Source organism: Numenius arquata, chromosome 6 (assembly GCF_964106895.1).
Source record: "Numenius arquata chromosome 6, bNumArq3.hap1.1, whole genome shotgun sequence".
Taxonomy (NCBI): Eukaryota; Metazoa; Chordata; class Aves; order Charadriiformes; family Scolopacidae; genus Numenius; species Numenius arquata.
In genome coordinates, this window is record NC_133581.1 from 11,152,255 (window position 1) to 11,178,889 (window position 26,635).

At 35.5% G+C, this 26,635-nt stretch overlaps 1 protein-coding gene across 5 annotated transcripts in view; it reads left to right on the forward strand.

Annotated features, from left to right (window-relative positions):
* Positions 1–457: 457 nt before the first annotated feature.
* The window catches only part of DICER1 (dicer 1, ribonuclease III), a 39,289-nt gene continuing 13,111 nt past the window's right edge, over positions 458–26,635 (forward strand). Inside the window, exons 1-21 of one of the 5 annotated variants that reach the window (XM_074148420.1) lie at positions 458–647; positions 1,611–1,773; positions 2,178–2,308; positions 2,423–2,557; positions 3,380–3,540; positions 4,929–5,097; positions 7,183–7,655; positions 11,208–11,340; positions 12,010–12,252; positions 12,348–12,502; positions 13,912–14,044; positions 14,556–14,631; positions 15,782–15,930; positions 17,550–17,729; positions 18,585–18,798; positions 19,178–19,331; positions 21,718–21,900; positions 22,208–22,313; positions 22,416–22,591; positions 22,842–23,625; positions 24,830–24,985. In XM_074148420.1, coding sequence (XP_074004521.1) covers positions 504–647; positions 1,611–1,773; positions 2,178–2,308; positions 2,423–2,557; positions 3,380–3,540; positions 4,929–5,097; positions 7,183–7,655; positions 11,208–11,340; positions 12,010–12,252; positions 12,348–12,502; positions 13,912–14,044; positions 14,556–14,631; positions 15,782–15,930; positions 17,550–17,729; positions 18,585–18,798; positions 19,178–19,331; positions 21,718–21,900; positions 22,208–22,313; positions 22,416–22,591; positions 22,842–23,625; positions 24,830–24,985 — 4,218 coding nt within the window. In that variant the 5' untranslated portion in view covers positions 458–503. Of the gene's footprint in view, positions 648–1,610; positions 1,774–2,177; positions 2,309–2,422; positions 2,558–3,379; positions 3,541–4,928; positions 5,098–7,182; positions 7,656–11,207; positions 11,341–12,009; positions 12,253–12,347; positions 12,503–13,911; positions 14,045–14,555; positions 14,632–15,781; positions 15,931–17,549; positions 17,730–18,584; positions 18,799–19,177; positions 19,332–21,717; positions 21,901–22,207; positions 22,314–22,415; positions 22,592–22,841; positions 23,626–24,829; positions 24,986–26,635 lie in introns of those variants that run through there. The other 4 variants (XM_074148421.1, XM_074148424.1, XM_074148422.1 and 1 more) reach the window with 4 other exon arrangements.

Consider the following 26,635-nt stretch of genomic DNA (forward strand, 5'->3'; position numbering starts at 1 on the left):
GGACTTTCTGCTTGGAAAGAAAAATGAAAAATGGAAAATGTGATACTTACCTGTGCATGTGCTCTAGAAAAACAATTTTTTTTTCCTTCCTTGATGTAAAGCTAAAACAGCTTTATTTTTTAAAAAAATTGATCTTAAAGATGTATGAGAGAGGGTTTTGTCAGAACATAAATGGAACTTTATTCTGAAATGTACATGCGTAAATCCAAATGCCTGGAATGAACTTTGCCCCATAAAGTACAGCTCCTTTCAAATTTCTTTGGTACTTTGATAAACACACATCTTTAAGTGGAAAAGTGCCTGTAAACTTAAAATTAATATTTTCTGCTGAAAATAGTATGAGATTTAGCACTTACTGGAAGTAAAATCAAGTAATGTCTTTTCTTAGAATAAATTTTCTCTTCTTGCTTTATGTTGTGACTGTATCTAATACTGTTTCTTTTTCTTCTCATAGTAGGCTGTGCTGGAACAAAAATGCAATGAAAGAAACACTGGATGAATGAATGAAAAGCCCTGCTTTGCAATCCCTCAGCATGGCAGGACTGCAGCTCATGACCCCTGCTTCCTCCCCAATGGGTCCATTTTTTGGACTACCATGGCAACAAGAAGCAATTCATGATAACATTTATACGCCAAGAAAATATCAGGTACTAGTAATAATACTAATACAGTAATGTCAGAAAAAAGTAAAATTAAATTCATTGATTTAATAGAAAAAGAACCAGAGCAGCTGGATAATATGCAGTGTTGCACCTAGTCTGGACATGTCTCTCTCAGCCCCACCTCTTGGGAGTTAATTGTGTCTCTCTTTCTTTAGCTTGGCTGTGTTCTACATTTGTAATACCCCCCATGCCCTCTTCTCAGTTTGCTTTAACAAGCAGAACAACTTTTAAGCTGAGTATTCTCTTGCTGCTGTCTGCAAAATGCTGTAAATACAAAATACAGTAAACAGTACCCTGTGCATCTCTATTGTATACATACAGTCATGTCTCCTTCCCCCTCTGACCTTCTGTCTTCTACATGGTAAATCTTGATTTTATTTTTTTTTTTGGTTCGCGTACTGGTCAAAGCAACTCAGTAATGTCAGAAACCCAATCAGGGCACTCTGATGTTTGTTTTGTTAAGGAAACCTATTTCTGAGTTCTAGAATTTCAGTTCTTTTTACACTGCAGAGGTGCCTGAAAGCTAACATTTGATTAATATTACTGAAAAGCTTAGACCACCTTGAGCTAATATACTTGCTTGTTTGGCCGAAGTGATGTATGTGGTTAAGTTAAAAGCTCTAACTTCTTTCACCACACAAGGTAACTAGCAACAGAATCATCTATTAAAAAGATAAAGTTAGAAAGCTACCTAAAATAGCAGCAAATTGTGATACTAAAGGATTTTAGATTTAGAAGCTAGACTATATATAGTGTTAATTAATATCTCTTTTTGAGAGACTGTGGCAATACATTGTTATGAAAGAGATGTGTTAATTCTATGGTGCTGGGGAGATCTCTAGAGGTACTACTGACTTGTCTGTAGTTCATCTACCACTTGTGTTTTCTTTTATCATCTTTTTACTGCATTGCTGCAAGTAAGGACATTATTATTTTTTTTAAACCTAGGTTGAACTGCTTGAAGCAGCTTTGGATCATAATACAATAGTCTGCTTAAACACTGGCTCAGGGAAGACTTTTATTGCAGTACTACTCACTAAAGAGCTGTCCTATCAGATCAGGGGAGATTTCAACAAAAATGGAAAAAGAACTGTGTTCTTGGTCAACTCAGGTAAGGCGAAAAGTATACTGAGTTCCTAAACATGCTGCTAATATTTCCATGGAATATTCCCTAATAGCAGTTGTGTGAAAGCACAGCACAGCAAGGATGCTAAACTGATTAAAGAATATGATACCTTTCATTTTTTGCTTATAATCCATTTAATACAACCTGTTTATAACATCATCTGTTTCCTGGTTTAAAATTAAGATATTGAATCTGAAGTGCAATTTAGTTTCCAAGCTGTTTCCTTGCTGTGGTTTTAAATGGAGGCAGTTCCTGTGTACACCTGGTTTAACATTAGTCTAAGCTATGTTATGAAACATGGTCCTAGGTAATATGACAGACATCTTGAAAATTAATGTATGAAAAGACCTTTATGTGACTGAGGTTTTTTAAATATTTTTTTTCTTAAGCAAATCAAGTTGCTCAACAAGTGTCTGCTGTCAGGACACATTCAGATCTTAAAGTGGGAGAGTATTCAAGTTTAGAGGCAACTGAATCATGGACAAAAGAGAAGTGGAGTCAGGAATTCTCTAAGCATCAGGTAACATATTAAGTATAAACTATAAATATAAGCAGAGCCTATGGTAAGTTAGTCTTGATCAGAAGCTTGCACTTTTCTTATACTGACCCTTTTTTTTTTTTCCTTTCAATCTAGGTTCTGGTTATGACATGTCATGTTGCTTTGACTGTTTTGAGAAATGAGTATTTATCCCTGTCAAATATTAATCTTCTGGTGTTTGATGAGTGCCATCTTGCAATCCAGGATCACCCATACTGTGAAATTATGAAGGTGGGTTTCAGTTGCATGAATGTTTTAATACTTGGTTGACGAGGAGTCGTTGGATGGAAGGGCTGGAGAAGTGGGAACCATTTAAGGCAGCTTTTACTACCACGGAAAAATATCAGTGGAACCATATTTTAGCATGTTCTGGGACTGTTAAATTAATGAATTAAGACTTCAGTGATATTAGGAGATGGAAAAATAGTGTATTTACTGTATTTTACAGTGGGTACTAAAGAGAACTGGCATTAACAGAGAAGAGAAAGCTAAATTTAGGGAATTAGGGGAATTTTGTAAAATCATTGATAAAATATTTGAGTTTAGGAATGAGATGTACTAATCCGTTTTTATTAATTTTGAAATACTGATTTCTAAAGATATTTGTAGGGCTCTTACCACATGGAGCCAAGAATATCTGGAATTTGGCTTACGCAATGCAAGAAACCTGTATAATAGATGTCTTTCCATATCTCTCTTTGTAACCAGAGCATGTGTCTTTTATTTTCTCAGGTGATACTTTAGTTTTTACATGGCGTGGAAGTGTTACGATATGTGTTGTAAATTTATATTCTGTGCAGTGCTCACTCCTTATTTATATTTTTACACATTGTAAATATTTACCTTTAGAGATGATTGCTGTTAAATGTTATTCAATTTCTAATTTAACTTCCAGCCAATGGAATAGATAAATGTTCATTCAATGTTTCTTTTCCAACACCTGCTATTGAAATACTAGTTTCCAACTAAGCATCTAAGTTTGCAGTCTGCAAGCTTGATGGTAGATTTGCAGGATAAGTGTCCTAAGGTATTTCATTCTCTTTCACTTCACAGATCTGTGAGGATTACCCATCATGTCCTCGAATTTTGGGATTAACAGCTTCCATTTTAAATGGGAAATGTGATCCTGCTGAGTTAGAGGAGAAGATCCAGAAACTGGAGAAAATTTTAAAGAGCAATGCTGAAACTGCAACTGATTTGGTGGTTTTAGACAGGTATGTTGTACAGTTATGATTATTAAATTGATGTCTGCATTTTCATTTTGGGTAGAGGAATAAACCAGTAGAAATATTTCCACTTCTAAATTTTAGGAAAATTTGTGTGTATGTGACACCATTACTTCTACTTGGAGTGGGGAGGGAATGTTAAATTGCTTTTTGAGTAGCCATTGTTGAAATACATCTTTCCTTAAAGTTAAGTACGATGGCTGATTTGCCTTGATAATCAGAGATTTTCTGTAGTTGTTAAAAAAAAAAAAAAAACAAAACCACACAAAAACCCCAAAAAACCACCCCAACAAAGCAACTAAAAAAACCCACAGAAAGCCCAAACAAAACAAAAATCACAAAGAAACAAACAACAACAAAAAAAACCCCAACCAGTACACCACCAATCAAGAAAATTCACATTCAACAGTACATATCTGAACTTGTAAAATGCACTGTTTTTATGTTTGGAGAGTAACTGGTTCATGTTCAGTGTATGCCAGAATGTTGCTATTTAATTTAGAAAAATATTGCAACATCCGCAGTACAAGGTGCTCTTAATGTCAGAAGTTGCATGATGTTTTGGGTTGATTTTTTTGCCTCAAATGAGTAGCCTGGATTTAGAGGCTTATGAAAGACAGAGCAAGATGAGAGGAAGTAATAAAAACTATTTAAATAGCAGTGCAAGTGGGTGTTTTCCTCTATTCTTACAGAATGTAGGATCCTGTAAATGTTATTTAAAATAAAGTGGTAATAATGTGATGATTTGTTGTAGAGGAGAATTAGTGTGAAATGATTCATATATAGCATGTTTTCTTGCACCACCTGTGCTGTATGAACTGAGTTTCAGACAAAGTCAAAGACAGTTATTTCATGTTCTGGAACAGGTGTTTGGTTGGGTGTGTTTTTTAAATGGATTTTCCTGAACGTCTGTGAAGCATTTGCTTTTACGAATTTCTCACTCATAGCTCTGCCATTGAAGAATAGTAATTACTTTACTAGTAGAAGTGTATATGTAGACCTAGATTTACATTATGTGGATTGTATTTGTTTGGCCTATCAAGAGAGTACTCTTTGGAAACCCAAAAGTGAAGGTGGTGGCAAGTGAATTCAATTTGCTTTGCCTTAAATTATTCTGATATTTGAAATAAACATAGTGATATTAACCTCCTTTTTAGAAAGTGTATTAGAAAGCAAAGTATTCTAGAATGAAGTAGTTCAGTATTTGGGTTGGTGGAGAGTTTTTTACTTTATTTAACTGTGTAACTATTTATTATTAATTCATGGTGTACTTGAATACACTTCATGTTGCTGTTATTTGCTGTATAACCTTAACAGGCTGAAATAGGTCTGACTTTCAGAAGCTGTGTTTAACTTGATCTTTGCCCTCAATTAAGATATACTTCTCAGCCGTGTGAGATTGTTGTAGACTGTGGACCATATACTGACAAAAGTGGTTTGTATGGAAGATTGCTAAAGGAATTGGATGAGGCACTTGCTTTTCTAAATGACTGCAACATATCTGTGCATTCAAAAGAAAGAGATTCAACATTAATTTCTAAGCAGGTAAGGACATTAAGCTATGTGAAAAAACGGGGGAATAGAAGTCTTACTGCTGCTTTTCTTTGCCATGTATATTACTTTACTGAAACTTTAAGGTAGCCAGCCTAGAGTATCTGAGCAAAAAGACTTCTGACTTTTGTAAGTCAGTGCAAGTCTTTTCTCAAATGAGTGGGACTTGAATATCAACCATTATCAGAACTTCATCTGGTTAGAGAATCTTGTATCCAAATTTGCTTAAGACAGTGAAATAATTCTACACCTTGATATTGTGGGTCCTTATTTCTGAAATCAAGAATTTGACATCTTTGTGGTGTCCTATGACCTTTAAATAGCTCAGTACAGAAGAGAAAGTAATGCTGCAGAAAGTATTTGGAAAAAACGTCCCCAGTTGTATTAAAAGATGATAAAATAAGAATTCAGGCAAAAATGCCAACCACAGATGTACAGTTTCTACAATTTGTCTTAGAACGCACTTTGCTGGAACAGAATGGAGCCTCAGGCTTGCCCCTACCTTTCTATGTGTTTGCCCCTCTATTGTTATGTGAGATGGCAGAGTAGAGTCCAGAAGGCATGGTGTATTCAGCAGGGACCTGTCACACGTGGGGTCTGGGGTCCAGGCATTGTTTTTTCCCCTCTTGGGCTTTGTGGTTTGGAATTTCCTCCTGAAGTACAGCTATGTAGGTATGCAAGTCCTTGTTTAACAAGAAGAGGGTAATGAGTCACATATCTATAACAGTCCATGAGGAAGTTGGAGAATGTATTTCTTTCATCAGCCCAAAGTATTCCAGTTTCCTTTAACGTTCTTAGAAACCCAGCACTCTGATGCTGTCCAGAAAAAGATTATTTGGGCTAGAGGGAAGGATGATAAATAAGGCAGCCTATTAACGACTGCATGGGAAAAGGAAGTCCTGGGTACTTTTGTGCTAAACTTAAAATGTAATAGGCTAAATTATATAAGGAATGCTGGTGGCTGAGGGCAATCCCCAGGATTTGCATAGTCCAGAAGAGTGTATTAACTGCTATGCTTCAAATGCACGTAGCCCTCTGTGCTTGTTTTCTTATCGAGTAGCTCTCCAAGAAGATGGAGACACCCGTATCATGAAAAAGAAATCAGTTTTCAGCCTGAGGTGCCTTTTTGGTTTTAGCACTGGAAAGCATCAAGACTCTATGTGCAGTTACAATTGGCTTAGATAAATTTTGCCCTTAGTGAAGTCTTACAGGTAACAGACTTCAGGGAAGATAGTGTAAAGAGGGTGATAACCTGTTCTTTACTGTCTCGCAGAAGGGAAGAGGGAAGAGAAATTAAAGCAGCAACTGAAACCTATGTCATCCTGACTGTTTTTATTGTTCTGTTGTAGTTGTTACAAGAACTATGTACATCCAAATCATGAGTCTTTTTGATAGTATTATCAATGTACCCAATTTCTGGATTCCTAGGTTATTGTTTGACTAGGTAATGTTGATGGTACTCAAGTGCCTATGCTGTACTTTGAGTAGGATATAATTTTCTGTTTTTCCTATTCTACCCGCACATACAAACACCTCATTTTTTTTCCCTTTGAGAGGCTAGACTTGCTATGATTACCCTGAGGCCACTGTACAACTTGCTGGTTAGATGCTTTTGAAACCCTGGCAAGTATCAGGAATGAGGGAAGTAAAAATGCCTAGTAAAGTATTTATTTTCATTAGATCTGTGTTAAATATAAATGGTAATAATTTCTGCTTTGTTCAACTAGCTGCTTCAGGAAGTATTCTCCTTTCTAGCATAATTATCATATGGTAAATTTCAAATTACAATTCTACAAAACTGTAAAATATTCTTTAAACTTGGGGTTTTTTTGAGATTCAGAAATGTACAAAGTTCAAAGTTCAGTTGTAGTAATTCAGGGAAGAGGGGGAAACTTGCTCCATTAGAAACACCAAAGTTCCCAAGGTCATCTAAGTAACCGAAACAGACTTGTAGATATTTTTATAATAGAACAATTGTCATAATCCTTATAAAGATTGTGCTATATGAGAAACAAGATCCCATTCTTAAATGTTCATGAATGTACTCTTTGAACTGATATTTGAATTCATTTGTTGTAGATATTGTCAGACTGTCGAGCTGTATTGGTTGTTCTGGGACCCTGGTGTGCGGATAAGGTAGCTGGGATGATGGTGAGAGAGCTACAGAAGTATATCAAACACGAACAAGAGGAGCTGCACAGGAAATTTTTATTGTTTACAGACACTTTCCTAAGGAAAATACATGCACTCTGTGAAGAGCACTTCTCGCCTGCCTCACTTGACCTGAAATTTGTTACCCCAAAAGTAATAAAGCTGCTTGAAATCTTGCGCAAATATAAACCATATGAACGGCAGCAGTTTGAAAGTGTTGAATGGTATAACAATAGGAATCAGGATAATTATGTATCTTGGAGTGATTCTGAAGATGATGATGAAGATGAAGAAATAGAGGAGAAAGAGAAGCCAGAAACTAATTTCCCATCTCCCTTTACTAATATTTTATGTGGAATTATTTTTGTGGAAAGAAGATACACAGCAGTTGTTCTAAATAGGTAAAGCTTTTCATTTTTTAAAAAAATTCATTTAAAAAAGAAATAATGCAGACTCAGCTGCCAGCACGTGGATGTTAATGTCATGAACGTGTAGGGGATTGTCTTAGGTTTTCAGAACTCTATTGGTTTAGAAGATCATACTGGATCTGTATAAAGAGTAACAAGAAAAAATATAATTCAAGCTGTGTGTTTATGGGGTGGATAGGAAGAACACGTGTCTTTGAAAATTGTGCTTAAGGGCTTGTTTTGGACCTGAGTGTGTAATTTGATTCGTTTAGAAGGCAAAATGTGAAATACTGTACTTAACCTGTAAAATTGCCATATACTGATTTGTCTTAATCAGTCTTTAAATTTATATTTGCAATGGATGCTGGAAACCTCTCTATCCTATTGAGTGCAATACTTCTGGAAATTTTACTATTACCTTACTAAATCACATTATTATATGATCCAAAACTACAGAAAATCAAATCTGCCCTTGCACAAAAATGTCTTAGTGTTTATAAAATGCCTATTCAGTCAAATACTAAGCACTTTCTTATGGTCTCCACCAAGAAAAATATGAACCCTGGAATATTTGCCAAGATACACTTTGCAATACTCTAGTTCCTTATCAGTTCTTATTCCCGAATGTGATCTGTTAGTTTTGCATAACACTTAATTGTTAAATGCTATTTGCCACAAACCATGAATGACATCTGATTTATTCACTGATCTTCATTTTGGGGGTTTTGGGTTTTTTGATAGCGTGCTAAATGTCCTGTGCAATTTGTTTATTGCATTCTGGATACCTCTGAATCTGACCCTTCTGTTGTTACCTTTTTGCTGGAGTGAACAGTTTGAGTGCATAATGTATTCTTTGATCTGCAGATTTGTCTGTGTTTTGTGAACTTCTTTTTTTCTCTGCCTTTTTTGCATTTTTAAATATGTTTATGTAAATTCGCAATATAAAGCAAACTAAGCCATTCAGTGAAATGAACGTGTTCTGTTAATAACTCCTGAAGAAATAACCCTAACAGATTTTGATAAATTTTTGCTGAGCTGACAAAGAGTATTTTGTTATCCTACAGGGAGTGAACAGAATTGTGAAAACTTTTTTTTCTTCTCTGTTAAGTTATGAATGTGATGAATGTGATTTAAATTTTACTTTTTCCACTGTACATTCTCATAGACTGTTTTATGCGCTGTACTATATCCTGACTGCTGTTCAGCCTGACAGAATACAATGTCTAGATCAAAGAGGTTACCAAATTCTGTCATCTTTAAAAAGCTTTAGATGCCTTTGGTACAGGTTATTGGCAGCAAAAAATAGAACTATATGTAAATTTTTATCCACTTTGGAAAGCTAGCCAGCAGACTCAAAATGCTCCTTTACGTTATGTAACACACCTGGTCTCAAAATACCTGGATGATCAGCAGACCTGGTCTGTTGAAGTTAAGACTGAAAGCCTTCAGTGGAGACCCTCACTTCAATTGAGTGGATTGGGTTGAAGAGCCTCTGCTGACTGTAACTATATTTATGCTGTATATACAGGTGGAAAGACTGTCTCCTGAATAAGGAATTCATGAGTGTTTGAATTACTGTATCAAACTACTCGAGCTTCTAGTAATCCAGCATGGATCATTATACAGAACTAACTTAAAGCAGAAGTGTAACTTAAATTATATTTATTATGGCAGTTTTTTAGAGCCTAGAGTCTCATTTATGAAGTCCATGATGACTGAGGAAGTGCAAAATTCATGGCACCTGTTGTATATTCTGGAAGAAATGGATAGGAATTTTCTCTGAAGCAGTAATTGGAGCTTGTCGTCTTAGATCTTTAGCAACAGCCACTGTGCATACTGTAAATACTACGAATTGGGGAAAAAAAAAAAAGGAGAAACACACAAACCCCAAAAAACTCAACTTATTCTTTGATTATTATTGCACACAACTGATGAAGTGACTCACTGGTTTATTTGGTGTGTATAGTTGAGTTCTGGTGCCTATAAGCTCCTTTTCAGAAGAGAAAAAGCTTTCTGAAGCCTAGTTTTGTTCCATTTTCGTTGTGGTGCCTCTCAGCTCCCTTAGAGAGGGGTCTGAAAGCAGAAGTTTTCATATCTATTTGAAAAACACCACTTGTTACCTAACACTAATAATTTTTTAACCACAAGGTTGAAGTCTTGAATGTTTCTCAAGAACTTGCCAAAGATGTGCAAAGTGAAATGTTTATTTAGATGGTTTTAATTGTCCAATTTATAATATATGAGATAGAGTAAGACTGTTGGGGATTCTTTGTAGGCACTCAAACTGAAGCTATATGACTTGACAGAAATGCCATGTGGAAAAAGAAATATTAAAAAAATACTAGGCTTTTTGTCCAGTTATTAACCCACACTTGTCTTCCTATGTTTCCATCCTTCCTTTCTCGGGAACCTAGCCTGCATACAGAAATGTGAATCTCTTTGGCCTTGAACTAATGAATCACATGCATTTTAGAACAGGATGGTCCTAGTACGTTTCTGTAAGGATAGTAAGCTTCTACATTCTTTTGCCTATGCTCTCTGTCCATTCCAGTTCTAACAGATTGCAAAGGAAGGAACTCTTTAAGGTGTTTTATGCTCCTGTAAATCTTGTTTAAAACGGCAACCAGGTTAAGGGGGGAGTTCAGTAGTTCCCCAAGGGTAGAAAAGCCAGGGAGAACTCTTCCATTTTCCATCTGGTTTGGCAGCAGCTCACTGGGTGGGTGGTGGGCATGTAGCTGGGGACTGGCAGGGCACCCATCTTCTTATATGTGAGGCAGATCTGCTAGAGATGTAGTTGGGAAAGGTTTCAATTACTGTGAATTATTTATATGAGAAATACTCTGCCTTGTCTGTGAAATCAAAACAGTGCAGAAGCCAGCCTTTCCGGCTTCTGTAGTGTAAAGAAGGACGTATGGGAATAGACTGAGAACTTGGATGATCCTTACCTCCCCATTCAGTCTTCCTTTTTGAAGATTGGATTAAATCCTCCAATTGTAGATACACTTGGGTTAATTTCAAAAGTAGTAAACGTCTCACTGGTCAATGTTTTGTCATTAGTATACCTGAACAGAATATGTATTTTAATATTAAGGAGAATAACAATCTATGTTTTAACCTAAAAATTAACACCTTATATTGGGGAAACAGACTTTGAGGGAGTATTACAGGTTTTACTGCTAAAATCAGTTATCATCTACAGAAAATTAGATTAGTTAACTAAACTGGTTGTGAGTAGGGTGCCTTAACAATAGGGAGCCTTAGAGCAATAGATTGGTTTAAAAATACCTGGTTTTACCATGATAGGTCTGAAATGCATGTGATGCATGCATGCTCACGCTGTGTGTGTATGCAGTCAGTCTTTTATTTTCCTTACTGAGGTTTTCACTAGAACTAGTGTTTTTAGAGAAAACTAAGGTCAGTTTTAAGTGTTAGCATAGCTTAATTGTCATCCTTCTGTTTCTTCTTTTAACGTAAGTCTTGCAAAGAAAAGATTGTCCTCCATTTTCTGGGTTGTGTGACTTCTAAAAACACATGTAATATTTTTAGGTTGATAAAAGAAGCTGGTAAGCAAGATCCAGAACTGGCTTACATCAGTAGCAATTTTATAACTGGACATGGCATTGGCAAGAACCAGCCTCGTAACAAGCAGATGGAAGTAGAATTCAGAAAACAGGAAGAGGTAACTTCAAGAAAAATAATTGAAACTAGCAATACTTTTGAGACCCTTTTGGTTTCTTTTTTTGGGGGTGGATGCATATGTATCTTCAAAACAAACCAACAAGCAGAGTCTGGGCACAGGCATTGGAAGTTCAGGGAATACCCTTGGTTTAATATGCATGCTTATTGGAGATAGAGATGTTCTTCATTAAAAAAAAAAAACAAATAAACAAAAAAACCCAAATAAAAATAAGTAGTACAGTAATACTGTAAAGAAAATCCAGGTTTCTGACATTTTCAACAGTTAAGCTGGTTTTAATATTTATCTTTGCTAATGAATTTGGTAAATCATTAAATGATAAAAATGTAAAACCATATGACTTTGACCTCACTTAAAGCATGTGAAGTATTTTGAAAGCAAATGCATTTATTCTTCCCCCTCACCTGCCTGTAGTAGCTTCTCAGACTTGGGTAATTCCACATACCGGATTTGATTCCTAGAAGTCTGCCTGTTCTGATAAATAGCCTTGCTGTGTTTCTGAAATGACTTTTTGTAATAGTTTTATATCTGCATATTTAGACAATTTGTGGAATGTCTGATCCGCTCTCCTTGTTTTTATTGGCTTTTGATGAATCTGATGGAAACGGGTCTTGGACTAATCTCTCAAAGTTGTCTTCATTACTTTTGCAGGTTCTTAGAAAATTTCGTGCACATGAGACCAACCTACTTATTGCTACTAGTATTGTAGAAGAGGGTGTTGACATACCAAAATGCAACTTGGTGGTGCGTTTTGATTTGCCCACAGAATACCGTTCCTACGTGCAGTCAAAAGGAAGAGCTAGAGCACCAATTTCCAATTACATCATGTTAGCAGATACAGACAAAATCAAAAGTTTTGAAGAAGATCTTAAGACATACAAAGCAATTGAAAAGGTATGAGGTCAAAGGAATGTGCCTGTTCTTATTAAATTTATCATAGTATTTTAAAGGAAAAATCTCTCATTATGCTCTATTCTTGAAATGTTAAGATCCTGAGAAACAAATGCTCAAAATCTGTCGATGTCAATGAAACTGAAACTGAACCCATTGTTGATGATGACGATATATTTCCGCCCTATGTGTTGAGGCCAGATGAGAACAGTCCAAGAGTTACTATTAACACTGCTATTGGACACATAAATAGGTAAGAGGCACATTCACTTTTTACTTCTTGTCTTTAAATAAAAAGTTGCTTCGTCTGTCTCGCAACATGGAAGTGTAGGCTGGGGCATTGTACAAGTTTCGCCTTAAGAATCTTGTTGGATCTTCCCCTGCTAAAGAAAGTGAACGTAGCAGTTTGAAGGGATAGTTTGTTTTTTGTCTTTTTATCCTACAGAGGTTCTAGCTCTGATAATAAATCTAGTGATACTGATTCCTGTTAAATTAAAAGCTGCCCTGAAAACATTCCTTTTCCAAATGGGTAGTAAGATTATTTTATTTTTTTTTGCTCTTGGCAAGCTAGCTTTAAAAAAAAAAAGTGTCCTGTGAAAACTGTAGTAAAATTTTCCAGTTCTAATATTCACATTTGTAATAGCAGTCTGTTGTCATGTGTAAAGAAACCAACAACTGCATAGTAAGCAAGCTGAACATAATACAAGTTCGCATGCTTCCAAGCCAATATCATCTTTGTCAGGGCATGGCAATTAGAGGAGGTCCTCGGTGGCAGGAAAAGGTAAATTTTATGACACTTTAAAAAACACAAGGAAGAAGTTCCAAGGAGCTACAGACCTGTCAGTGTTACGTTAGTCATATGGAATATTACGCACCAAGTTTTCATGGAAGCTGTTTGCAGGCATGTAAAGGAAAAAGTGGTTGACAACAGCCAGCAGGAGTTTTATCGAGGGCAGATTTTTGCCTGACCGACCTTGTCTACTGTGTGATGAAAGGCTTGCTTGACTATGAAACAGGAGAAAAGCAGTGAATGTCGTTTACTTAAGTAAAACTTTCAGTGCAATTGCCATAGTACTTTAGTGGCCAAATGTGTGAGATGCAGAGCATTTCAGTGCACTGCCTGGTATATAAAACTTGGCAAACCAGTCAGGTTCAAAGGGTGTAATGGTAGATGATTCAAAGGCAGCTGCTTGCGTTTGGCATTCTTTATGGACCGTTAAGCGGTGCAGTACAGTTTAACATCAGCGTGTTTGCATTTGACACCAAGTTGTGAGGCGGGGAAATAAGTGCAGTGGAGATAAGCCTACCTATTCAGAGAGAAACCATGACAAATAGGAGGAATAGGCCAACAGTGAAAGTTGGAGATTAAACAAAGGCAAATGCAAACTCTGGTACCTGGGATTGAATAGTCCTGCGTGTCGCTACAACCTTGGAACCACCTTTCTAGAGAGCAGCTTTGTAGTAAAGGACTTGAGGTCTGCTGCTCAACAGTTAGTTGAACTGTTGAACTGAATCAGTCAGCAGTGTACCCTTGCAGTGCTCTCAGTATGGCCTGAAGTCACCTTCTGTATTGTTTACAACAGTAAGGCAAGATTCCATTGAAATGTCTTTAGGTTTCACTTTGCAGGTTTTGATTATTTGTAAAATGTTTTGTCAACTTAGGTACTGCGCTAGATTACCGAGTGATCCATTTACACACCTAGCTCCCAAGTGTAAAACCCGAGAACTACCTGATCATACGTTTTACTCTACTCTCTACCTGCCAATCAACTCACCTCTTCGAGCTTCAATTGTTGTAGGTATTTGGGGAAGGAAAAGCACAGAAATAAGTAAATATGTTGGCATAGATGTGTGTGTGTGTGCCTTTTCTAGAATTAGTTTGTTTCATTTTTGTAATAAAAATGACATGATTTTTCTTTTCCTTTACTGTGCTCTGTAACTGTATTTAGATCCCTGTTTGTATCTGTTATAATCTGTTTTCCAGCAGTTACTGTTTATTCCAAAGGCAAAAATATTTATATGTTCTTCCCAGTGTCTTGTTTTTTCACACACTTACATATATATCAGTTGTAGGAAAACATCTTTTATTGGTTTTGATCAATAGTAAGTTGAGTTCAAAAACTTGTAATTTTAGCTTCTGTGAAAAAACAACTTATGCCTGAATATCTGCACAAAACTGTCATCAATGTAATAGTTTGCAGAGTTTTGCTTATCTAATGTTTGTGTTAATTAAACTGTTTGTACAATGTGTAATAAGTAATGTGCTAATTAACCAAAGTTTTTAAGAAGTATTTTAATGTTTATAGGGTCCTCCAATGAGTTGTGCAAGACTGGCTGAGAGAGTTGTAGCTCTTATTTGCTGTGAAAAACTGCACAAAATTGGTAAGAACTGGAAAAGCAACATTTCTTTGCTAAAGAATATTTTATAATTGAGAAATTTAAGATGGTATAGTTATCATGCATATACATGCATTTCTGCTCTAGCCATCTACTATAGCTTCCGTTCTCTTGCCTTCATTTTGTGATATGGTCATGTAATTACTAATTTAGCATACGTCTTTTAAGCGCAAGTTAGATTTTCCAGGGGAATCTTGTTATTTAACATATATTGACTTAACCAGTAAATGCAATATTAATACAAGACGCACAGATTTTGACATTGAATATACTTAATAAAGGGGAAAATAGTCTTGTTCTCTACAAGACTTTGCTTATAGTAAGTCTTGTAACCCCTGCTTATGCAGGGATTACATCCTGCAGCCAAAAAATAACTTGTTTTTTTAAAGTGAATTGTAACAAATTAAAATATAAAATACGCAGCCCCAAATTTATTGTTTTCTCTACTGTATCATAAGTCATGTTCCAAAAATAGGTCATTATAGGATTATTTCAGCTCTCTTGTCTCTAGTAAGTATAATGGAGCATGTTCTTTATTGTAGAATGTTTTAAAGAGAATTCCATGTTATGGGTGCTTTGATGAAGTACAGAAGTATTTATTTATCTCTTAAGCAAAAAAGATTGTAGGTCTGGGATTTGTATTTTTTTTTCTGTCTGAATTAAACCTTTTGATCACTGAATTCATACCAACAAATGTATCCAGGAATGACACCGTGATGACTCAACTCAGTGTTGAGGGTACACACTACTGTTGAGTAGTAATCCCCTTTTTAGAATGATACAGAAATATAACTGTTCCGTCTTTCTTGGCATAACTCCATGTGAGTGATTTTCAAATGAGTAGGGTCACTGGTTTTTATGGGCAAAAAAAGTTTCTTTTTCTTTGATATTTTCATTACAGAATTGAATTTTTTTTAATTAAAATTTCAGAGATGTTTGCTATAAGTATTTTTGCAAAAAATTCAGCTTTTATCACTCTTTCCCCAAAGTTACACTTTTGGAGCTGTGCAGTAGTAAGTGTATTTTAACAACTTCAGTGAGCGGTTTTCATGAACAATCAATCCCATCTGCTGCGTAGTATCTGAATGAACCAAGATTTGATTGTTTATAATGCTATTTCTTTGTATTCTTTTGTAATATACAGGTGAACTGGATGATCATTTGATGCCGGTTGGGAAAGAAACGGTTAAATATGAGGAGGAGCTTGATTTACATGATGAAGAAGAAACCAATGTTCCAGGAAGGCCAGGCTCTACAAAACGAAGACAGTGCTATCCTAAAGCTGTTAGTATCACACTGCTGTCCACATCTCCAATTAAATGCTTTATGTAGTGATTAGAAGACAAAATTGCCAACTCTTAACCTTATCTGATAAGAATCTCTTACATCAAATCTTGCATTTATAGTGGAAATACTTTGTAGTTTTAACTGTATGGAAACTCATGACCTGAATGAGTTTATGCAACCATATGCTTCGAAAGCATGCCAGTAGTTCAAATAATGTGCACTTTCTATAAAACCCTTAAATAATTCTATTCTTGGCGTTTTCCATGTGCCCCAGTTCTATTAGTAGTTTAAATAATTGGTTATTAGGAAAGCTTAGGAAAGGATAACGTGGCATCACGGGGTATATTACAGAGGGAACAACAGTTGAGAAAAACCTTTCTCTTGCAGTACTTCACAAACAGTTTTAATCTTTGCACAGTGTTTATTGGTGCTTCTTGTTACAAGTGCCTTTCTCAGTCCCTTTACCTCACTAGGGATTTTTGGAATAGGGGTGACCCATAAAATGCATGATTATGGTATCTCTCATTCAGAGGAGTTGATTTGTCAAGTGATGCATCATTCTTTCTTGGTTATTTTTTTTTAATGCAGAATCCAAAAATACTTTCCCTTGCTTTTGTCACAGCTTTTCACATCTGGAAAAGAAGCTTTGGCAAATGTTTAAGGTCTACAAGATTCTCTTGGGCTTAATATAGTTATTAAGCTTATGAGTAATTTTCCATTAAGCCAAAACCATAGTTTTGCCACAGTGTAACTTTAAAATCCAGGACTACATGTATTGCAATTTAGTTTTAGATAAACAGGAGGATCATTTTTGAGACCTACAAAGTAATGAACTCCTATCAGACATAGCTCATGGTTTCTTAAGGTCTATAACAAATATGAGCAGCAGAGTTTAAAGTGCTTGTGGCTGTTGTGAGTATTCACATCTGCAAGCTAGAATTGTTATTAGGAAAATCCTATAGTGTTGCGCACAGGCAAAGGGGCAGTGTATCTAATTTTGTATGTGTGTTTGCCCTAAGTGTATGAAGAACATTTTTTTGATACTTTTAAACAGTTCTGCTGGGGAAAAGAATCTGTGTTAATGAAGCTGTAAGTTTGGCCAAGCTTATATGAAAATTGAATTACTGGGATGTAGTTTTTTCCTGTGTGTGCCCATTTTTCTTTCTCTTTCCTTTTACTTTTTTTCTTTTTTTCTTTCTACGGTTAAGGTCCAAAAACCCTGGATATAAAGTGTGCTCCAGAGTTACTGGCTAAATATGGAAATTGGCATAAAAACTTTAGTTGTGTTTATGGTGAAGTACTGTCTGTGTTTTACAGTTATACTTGCATTTCTAACACAAGGTGGATATGGAGGAAGTTTTAGGGATGTAATGGAAGTTGCCTCTTGGCAAGTAAGAACTGTTTGGACAGATCTCATGGCGGCTGGGCCAGACTGCTGACCAAATGTTTTTGCTTAAGAAAGAAACAATTAAGTCCAAATTAATTTTTTTTATTCCTCATTTTTAGCAATGCTGTTCCAAATAAACATGTGAAGCCTTGTTCAAAGAGTAGCCTTTAGGTGAATTTTGCTGATTTTTATCATGTCAATGTTTTCTTTCTTTTTTTGATTTTTTTAGATTCCAGAATGTTTGAGGGATAGTTATCCCAAACCTGATCAGCCCTGTTACTTGTATGTAATAGGAATGGTGTTAACGACTCCTCTCCCTGATGAGCTCAACTTCAGGAGACGAAAACTATATCCTCCTGAGGATACGACAAGATGTTTTGGCATACTGACAGCCAAACCTATACCTCAGGTAATGAATCTAGCTCCTTTCCTTATTCTACATGGCTTACAACCTGACATTTTCAACTTATTCCCCACCCCCAGACTGAAGAGTTGGAAATGACCATAAGTGCTGCTTGTATGGAGTAACCTGCAGAAAATAAGCAATAATATCCATCCAGCCCAGTCATCACTTCATTTTCTTTCTATAGTGATGGAACAATCTGTCCTGGTTTTGCTGTTTTGTTCTACTGTTTCTATTTTTGTTGTTTTACAACTTAATTTTTTATTGTTTTGCAGTGACAAATTCAAAATCTTTCTCCTTTTTTTATATGAGGCATGATAGGAGTGGTGTTTCAGCTACAGAGATGCCTTGCTGTACCTTTATCTATATGAAAGCTACAGTAACAAGTCCTCTCAGCATTCCTAGTCTGCAGCAGCAGAAAAAGTAGGCCATGTTAATTGAAATTCGTACCTCTTCCATAGGAAAATTTTTGATAGACATTATCTGTGGGTGAGACTCAGCTGAGGAAGATTTTTTTGAATTATGTTTTCTGTTGTCCGTAGAAGAAAACATTTCAGCAATATTGCTGGGTTTCGCATTTCTTCCTCCGTAATGGAAAGACGACTTCAATTTTTATTTGATCTTATGTACAGAGAAGAGCTGTAAAACACAAGAATATTAAAAAGCAACAAAAAACCCCATTCTTTATGACTTCAAAATCTCATCTATAATTGAAGGTCACTAAAGGTCAAAATTCTGATCCAGTTTGCTGTGGGGTCAGGCAAGCGCTACCTCAGCATCTGAACTAAACACCCAGTACTCTGTAGAGGAATCCTGCTCTAGATTTTCTCTCTTGATTTCTCCTGTGTTTTTCTTATTTAGATTCCTCACTTTCCTGTGTATACTCGCTCTGGAGAGGTTACAATATCTATTGAGCTTAAGAAATCTGGTTTTACTCTGTCTCTGCAAATGCTTGAGCTGATAACACGACTCCACCAGTACATTTTTTCACATATTCTTCGTCTTGAGAAACCTGCACTAGAGTTCAAACCCACAGAAGCTGATTCAGCCTATTGTGTTCTACCTCTTAATGTTGGTAAGAATAGAGCTCTTGTTTTTTAAATATTCACTATGAATCCCTTTAGCAACGTGTTTGTTAATGTTTATTTCAGGTGTTAGCTGTAGAAATAATACCACATGTGGTAGTATGACAATTTGTCAGTTATATTCTTATTACTTCTTCACAATTCCAAATTAGTTTTAAGTTGGTGATGTGAGTCAATTTATAGTAAGTTTCAGGAGACCCCACAAGGGTCTAAAATATATGTCTCCTTTTAAACTTTTTGGAAATAATCAAATATGTGTATAGAATTTAAAAAAAAAAAAAAAAAAACTTTGTAATTTACCATTTCCCAGAAAAGTTCAGCCTGGAAAACTCCCTCCTGAATAACTGAGTTATGCATTTTCCTTTTAAGTTGATGACTCCAGCACTTTGGACATTGACTTTAAGTTTATGGAAGACATTGAGAAATCTGAGGCGCGTACAGGCATTCCCAGTACACAATATACAAAAGAAATGCCTTTTATTTTCAAGTTAGAAGATTACCAGGATGCGGTTATCATTCCACGGTGAGTGCTATATACGTATTTTAAGTATGTACCTATTATATTTATATAAACACTGGTAGTAAGGGGATGTTGGTATCTGCAGCAGAACTGCTTGCAAGAAATTTATGCTATTATTCTGAAGGTAGCTGGTGGTATTTCAAATAACTGAAAAATATTTTTTAGTCAATAGTTAATCTTATATCATAGGATTTAAGTGTTAAGTGCCTGCGAAGACATGTTACATTTTTATGGTGAACTCTACTATTCCTAATAAAACTTATGTAGTATTCTGTTAAAACATTAAAACATTGCAACTTCATCAAGACTTGGCCTACTGAAACCAATTTTAATTTGGAACATTGAGTGGGTGTTCTCTGGTTACCACTTATTCACAGCAAAAGCCTGCTAAAGGAAGGTATGCTACTGGTAGATGGAAAAATTAACATGTGAAAAAAAAAAACCCAAAAAAACAGGTAAAAGAATCTTTCTATTGAGTGGTATTTAGAGGTGAAATTTACATCATTTTGTGTACTGGATATGCAAAGGTTCTCCGGAATTGGTAGGTTTTGTAGAGATTTTAGAGACTTAATTTTTCCCAACGTTGTGTTTGGCATGATGTGAAAAGAAAATTGGTTCACTGGCTTGTGCTTGTAGTCAGTATATTGTAAACAATGGTAGTTGCAGAATATGTATGTAAGGAAAATATTAGTATTTTGTCTTAGCTTCATCTGTGATTTTTTTTTTTTCTTTTAAAGAAAAAAATCTCTTCTTACCTGTGCTGATGACTACTGTCGTAAAAATGATAGCATAAAAAAGTGGTGATGGACCATCAGTGTGTGCAAGCATTACTTCATGAGATCAGAGTTAATGCCATAGAAATTGCTCATAGGTGATGTGAAGTAGCACAGTTGATGGACTTCAATGACTATACCAGTATTATACTGCCCCCTTTCCTCTCATATTTTTTTGTTTTGTTGGTTTTTGTTGGGGTTTTTTTGTTTGTTTGTTTTTTTGTTGGGGATGGGGCTGGAGTAGGTGGCTGAGTACATCTCTTTATCAGATGGCAACTAATAACTCTTAATGCTCAGGTTTAGGAGAAGCCAGAAAATTTTTTTGTTTCATACATTAAGAAATCTCAGAATTTCAAGTACTTCTATTTTCATCAGCATAAAAATGATGGAAATATGTGCTTGTTCTTCTTTATCCTGCTTGATTGTAAGCTCCTCAGGGGAAGCATAATACAATAACTATGTATTGGTACAGTTCTCATTGAATTCTTCAGAATCGGCATGATTGTGAATAAGATAAGAAAAAAGGATTTCCTGAAAGCTCCTTTAACTAAAATGTTCTTCAGTGAAGAAGTTCAGACAGACTGGGAACATGGTTTTCTTGATTATTTTTTTTTTTTTCCTCTTTGGAAGAAAGCTAAAAGGACTCGTTAATAGTGTGTTAATTTTATTTAGAGATGTCTATTTAGATATTTGATTAGAAGTTTAAAATGATACGGGTAGCAGATCAAAATATGAAATAGCTAATATGGAAATATAAATACTGAATATTGATTTAATGATTTTTTTATACATATTATTATTATTTTCCTGTGCATGTTTGTCACTATAGTATCCAGTGTTTTCTAACATTCTGTCTGTATTACTAGAACTGCATTGTCCTTGGAAGGTTTGTGAATTTACCTTACTAGGTATTTGGGGTTTTGTATTTTAACTCTATTTGGAGGATGACTTGATTAAATGCCAGTTTAGATGTGAATTAGTACAGTCTTTGTATGCAGTAGAACTCATTTCTACTCATTGTAGCACATAGGAGACTAGACATTAAAGAGCCAAAATAAAAAGTTTGTTAGGTGTTTGGAAATTATCCTTTCCAGCATTACTCTTGGAGATCATCGTCCAGAGCTTGATTTTTGTATTAGATATTGAAGACATAAATCCTTCATTTAATTTAGATATTTCTGTAGAGGGAATTCTGTAGATGATAGATTGACTTTATTCTTTTTATCTTATAGCACACTTCTCATTCAGTATTTCAGTTAGAATCATAGAATCGCCCAGGTTGGAAGAGACCCTTGGCATCATCGAGTCCAACCATCTACCCTACACTACAAAGTTCTCCCCTATATCATGTCCCCCAACACCACATCTAAATGTCTCTTAAACACATCCAGGGATGGTGACTCAACCACCTCCCTGGGCAGCCTATTCCAATGCCCGACCACTCTTTCTGTGTTAGCTAAACAAATGATTTCTACAACAAAAAAACACACCAAACAAAGACCTCAAGTGAGCTATTTAACGGTTTATCAACTGACCACATTAGAACATAAAGAACTTAGCATAAGCTTTACCCTAAGGCTATAACATATGCCGAAATACTACTTTTTTTTTTTTAGGTATCGAAATTTTGATCAGCCTCATCGATTCTATGTAGCTGATGTATACACTGATCTTACTCCACTCAGTAAATTCCCTTCCCCTGAATATGAAACTTTTGCTGAATATTATAAAACAAAGTATAATCTTGACCTGACCAATCTCAACCAGCCACTGCTGGATGTGGACCACACATCTTCAAGGTAACAGCAGTCATATACGTGTCTGATGTTTGGAGTTTGACAATAAAGTGCCTTTTTTTTTTTTTTAATGGGATAAAGTTGAGGGCTTGTAGTTTCTAAAATAACTACTGATTTTTTTTTTTTTTTCTTGGGGTACTTAACTTACGTTATAACTGTAACTTGAATCCATTTTTTTCCAGACATAACTGCTGTCAGTTCACAATGCATTGAATACTAATAATAAGTCATCACTTTAGAAAGTTTAGGCTAAGTAAGTTCTTTTCATTAATTATGTGCTTACATTAAAGTATTTTCACATGGTTTTTAGACTTAATCTTTTGACTCCTCGCCATTTGAATCAGAAGGGGAAAGCACTTCCACTAAGCAGTGCTGAGAAGAGGAAAGCAAAGTGGGAAAGCTTGCAGAATAAGCAGGTAAAATAGAAGTATCTAATTCAAGTTGCCTCTCTCTTAACAGTGATCAGACAACTATCTGTACAGGGGTAAAATTCTTTTCTTCCCCCCTCCTCTCCCCAGATACTGGTTCCAGAGCTCTGTGCTATACATCCTATTCCAGCATCGTTGTGGAGAAAAGCAGTTTGCCTGCCCAGCATACTTTATCGCCTGCACTGCCTTTTGACAGCAGAGGAACTGAGAGCTCAAACAGCCACTGATGCTGGTGTAGGGGTTAAATCACTTCCTGCAGATTTCAGGCATGTAATTTTTTATTATGATGTCTGACTTCACTGGAAAATTAGGTATTGCTTGAATTTAAAACTGCTTCCCTTTAACTCATGTCAGTTTCCAGGGAAGCTTAGTTAAAAAGACTTGTGGTGAAGTTAGATGCTGTAGTCCCTGTTCTTCTCAGAAGAACGTGGCTTTTTTTAAACCTGTATGTGCATATAGTCTTCTTGTCTTGTGGTGATAATTTTTTGTTAACAAAATCAGCATGTATCTTTACAGATATCCTAACTTGGACTTCGGATGGAAAAAGTCTATTGACAGCAAATCCTTCATCTCTATTCCTAACTCCTCTTTAGTAGAGAATGAAAATTACTGTAAGCACAGCACAATTGTAGTCCCTGAAAATGCTGCACATCAAGGTGCTAATAGAACCTCTTCTGCAGAAAACCATGACCAAATGTCTGTGAGTTACAGAACATTGCTCAATGAGTCACCCAGTAAACTCCAAATTGATGTCTCAGCAGAACTTGCAGCAATTAATGGTGTTTCTTATAATAAAAATCTTGCCAATGGCAATTGTGATTTAGTTAACAGAGACTTTTGCCAAGGAAATCAGCTGAATTACTGCAGGCAGGAAATACCTGTACAACCAACTACCTCATATCCCATTCAGAATTTATACAGCAGTGAGAACCAGCCCAAGCCCAGCAATGAATGTACTCTACTGAGTAATAAATACCTTGATGGAAATGCTAACAGATCTACCTCAGATGGATGCCCCAAAATGGCAGTGACCACCAGTACTTCAAAAGCTATTAATCTTTCAAAAGACAGAGCAGATTCTGAAAAGAGCCCTTCCAGTGGGTACTCCTCAAAAACTCTCGGTCCTAATCCTGGTCTCATTCTTCAAGCTTTGACTCTTTCAAATGCTAGTGATGGATTTAATCTGGAGCGGCTAGAAATGCTTGGTGATTCGTTTTTAAAGCATGCCATCACTACATACTTGTTTTGCACTTACCCTGATGCTCATGAGGGACGGCTGTCATATATGAGAAGCAAAAAAGTAAGTAGTAACAATCCAATGATATTATATAAAAAGCATGCTGTAACAAGCCATATATATAAAAATTTCACTAGAAGATTGAATAGCAACAGGTTGATCTGATTCTGCAGCTTTACCGTTTATACATTGGGTAGCATGCATATTAGGAATAAAAATACAGGACTACAGGATTAATGTCGCCGTAACTGTGATTATTAAAACTGTCTACAGTTCATTTTGAAATCTAAACCAGCTGATTACTAGCCTACAAAAGGACAGGACTGAACAGAACTAAAAATTCTTTTGGAAGTATTTTTAAAGTAAACATAAACAGTAATGAGCAGAGCCTTCAGTTCTGCTGCTGCTGTTTTTAAATTCTGGAATAATCAATCATGTGAAAGTGTGTTTTGGTTTGGGATTTTTCCCTGCATATTGTGATAATTTGAATTAAATGCTAATGATTTGATTGTCTACCTCTAATAAAATGCATCACTCAATTAAATGATTGAGTAGTTTAATCTAGGAAAATAAGAAGGGCTAAATAAATTGCACAGTTCAAATAAAGGAAGTGATTGAATATTCAAGTGCAAAATTCAAGTCTTGAAACATGGAAAGTGTGTTTAAAATGAGAAACAAAGACCAGAAGTTGATAGTTAAAAAGGAAAAGGAAGTATGTTTGTGTATGTGAGAGTGCTTTTTTTCCCTTCCCTGTAAAACATTTAAAAGAATTTTACAGGCTATCAAAATAACATCTGGATTATGACTTAATAAGATTTGTTATACGGAACTGTTTTAACACTTTCTACTGCCAAGCTTTAGGTCAATATACCCATAATAGCATAGCATTTGTCATTCCAAATCTAGTCTGAATGTTGATTACTAATATTGGTAATTAATGACACTTGTACAGGTTATATTTACTATTTTTTTAAAAATAGCAATAATTTTATTTTGCAAAGAAAATTTAGTCTAACGGATTTCTTTAACTGAAACTGTCACACCTTATTTCCTTGGCCTTAAAACAAAAAAATTTTGAAGAATTAGTACCTTGCTGTAAATTGCTTGTACTATGTTAAGAAAGCTGAAATCCCTTTTGAGAACTAGATACGTACATAATGGTACAAAATCTGGGCTTGACATGTAAAATTGTTTTGTTCCTTTTGCATTTTAACCTGTTTTTATGTAAGTGTATGTCCAGAGGTTTGTCAGACTGTTTTTCTTGAAGGTCAGCAACTGTAACTTGTATCGCCTTGGAAAAAAGAAAGGACTACCTAGTCGCATGGTGGTATCTATTTTTGATCCCCCAGTGAATTGGCTTCCTCCTGGTTACATAGTAAACCAGGACAAGAGCAACACCGATAAGTGGGAGAAAGAAGAAATGGTAAGACTTTATTTAACTATGTTGAGGAATTATTGTTTGCATGTCTGTATTCTCTCACTCTTACCTTCTCCCTTTTCCCGGATATTTTGGTATGTTTTCAGCAAAAAAAAAAAAAGTAAATATGTATCTTTGTTTCCTTCCTAAAATTTCAATATAAGTTATGGAAAATGAGAGAAAACTTGATCCTGAATAGAATCCAAAGGAAGGAAATTTGCTGAACATCATCCAATAATGAGTATATATACTAATGGAAAAGCAGAGAAGAAAAGCTTTTTTTGCTTGTACTTAGTGTCCTTTCAGGAGTTTTTCTGAAATTTCTCTTGGAAGTTTTAAATTTAATTATCATTACTGGTTTTGCTGCAATATATATAGTCAGAAGATGGTCTGCTTTTAAATTAATAATGAGTTCACCTCTAAAGAATATATGAAAAGGAGTTGGTTTTTTTTCATAGCGCTGAGGCAGAATGAAGATTAGAACTGACTTGAGAAAATGTTCAATGTTGGTTGCTGTTAGCTCCACCCTGAGTATGACGGAGAGCTACTTCTCAGCTGAAATTCAGTGCTGGCTTAGACACCTTCCCTGTCTATCACCAAAAACTTCAGAATGACAAATCTTAATGAGGAATGATTCAAATTACTTTCCGATTAAACTCAGTGTATGTCAAGAATAGAAGTGCATATATAAGAAATATCGGTGATCACAGCAGTCAGTAACATAATTATTAAATGTTTGAGGCTTGGAGGTCAGGGGGAGGGTGTGGAGGGATTTTCTTCTTTTTCCCAGTTCTGAAGACCACACTCAGATTGTAAACCACCAGAGGGCACATGAGAGGACTGTTAGGTAAATGTACTGTGCAAATAAACATTTATTGCAGAATAAAACAACCTGATTATTGTGGTTCTATATTGTGCCAAGACTTCATTTCAAAGAGACTTACTGCTGTACCTTTCTAAAAATAAAATAGCACATTTGGGACAGGAGCTAATGATTGCTTTTAAAAAGCTTTCAGCTCTCCATAACTTTTCAGTGGCCTCTTCCTCTTTGTTAGTCATTTGTTTATTTTTGAATAAAATACACAATTTCAGACCAAAATGCAGGCAGTGATACAACTAAGAAGTGGGTTTTGTGCCAAGTGGATATTTTGCTTAAATTTTATTCTCCATCCATGGGCTGATTCAGGTCTATGGCTGGGGATAGTAATCTCATATCATTATGACAAGTTATTACTAAAACATCCTAGTCAAATGCTGATTTGTGTGTGTGTGTTATCAAGCTTTATTTAGGGGAAAGATCTTTTGTTCCTCTGATCAAATAGCTGGTTTCCAAAAAGCATGGAAAAAAGCACTTGCTTGTATTTATCTTCAGCTTGTAAGTGGCCGTAACATTCAAAATCAATCAGATATTCTTTAAGAAAAGGTTCTTTCTTCTGCGGTTCATTTTGATTTATTTTTGAAATGCTGTCTAACAATGAAAAAAATCAACTATCAGAATTGCTTCCTGGCTTCTTTATCTACTTTTCATCCTCATCATTTAAAATTTTTACTATTTTTTTTATACATGAAGCGATGTGCAGACAATGTAAAAGTAGTTCATGTAGCTGTCATAATTAAAATAAATTTTAAGAAACTTGTGAATGAAATTGTAGTAAA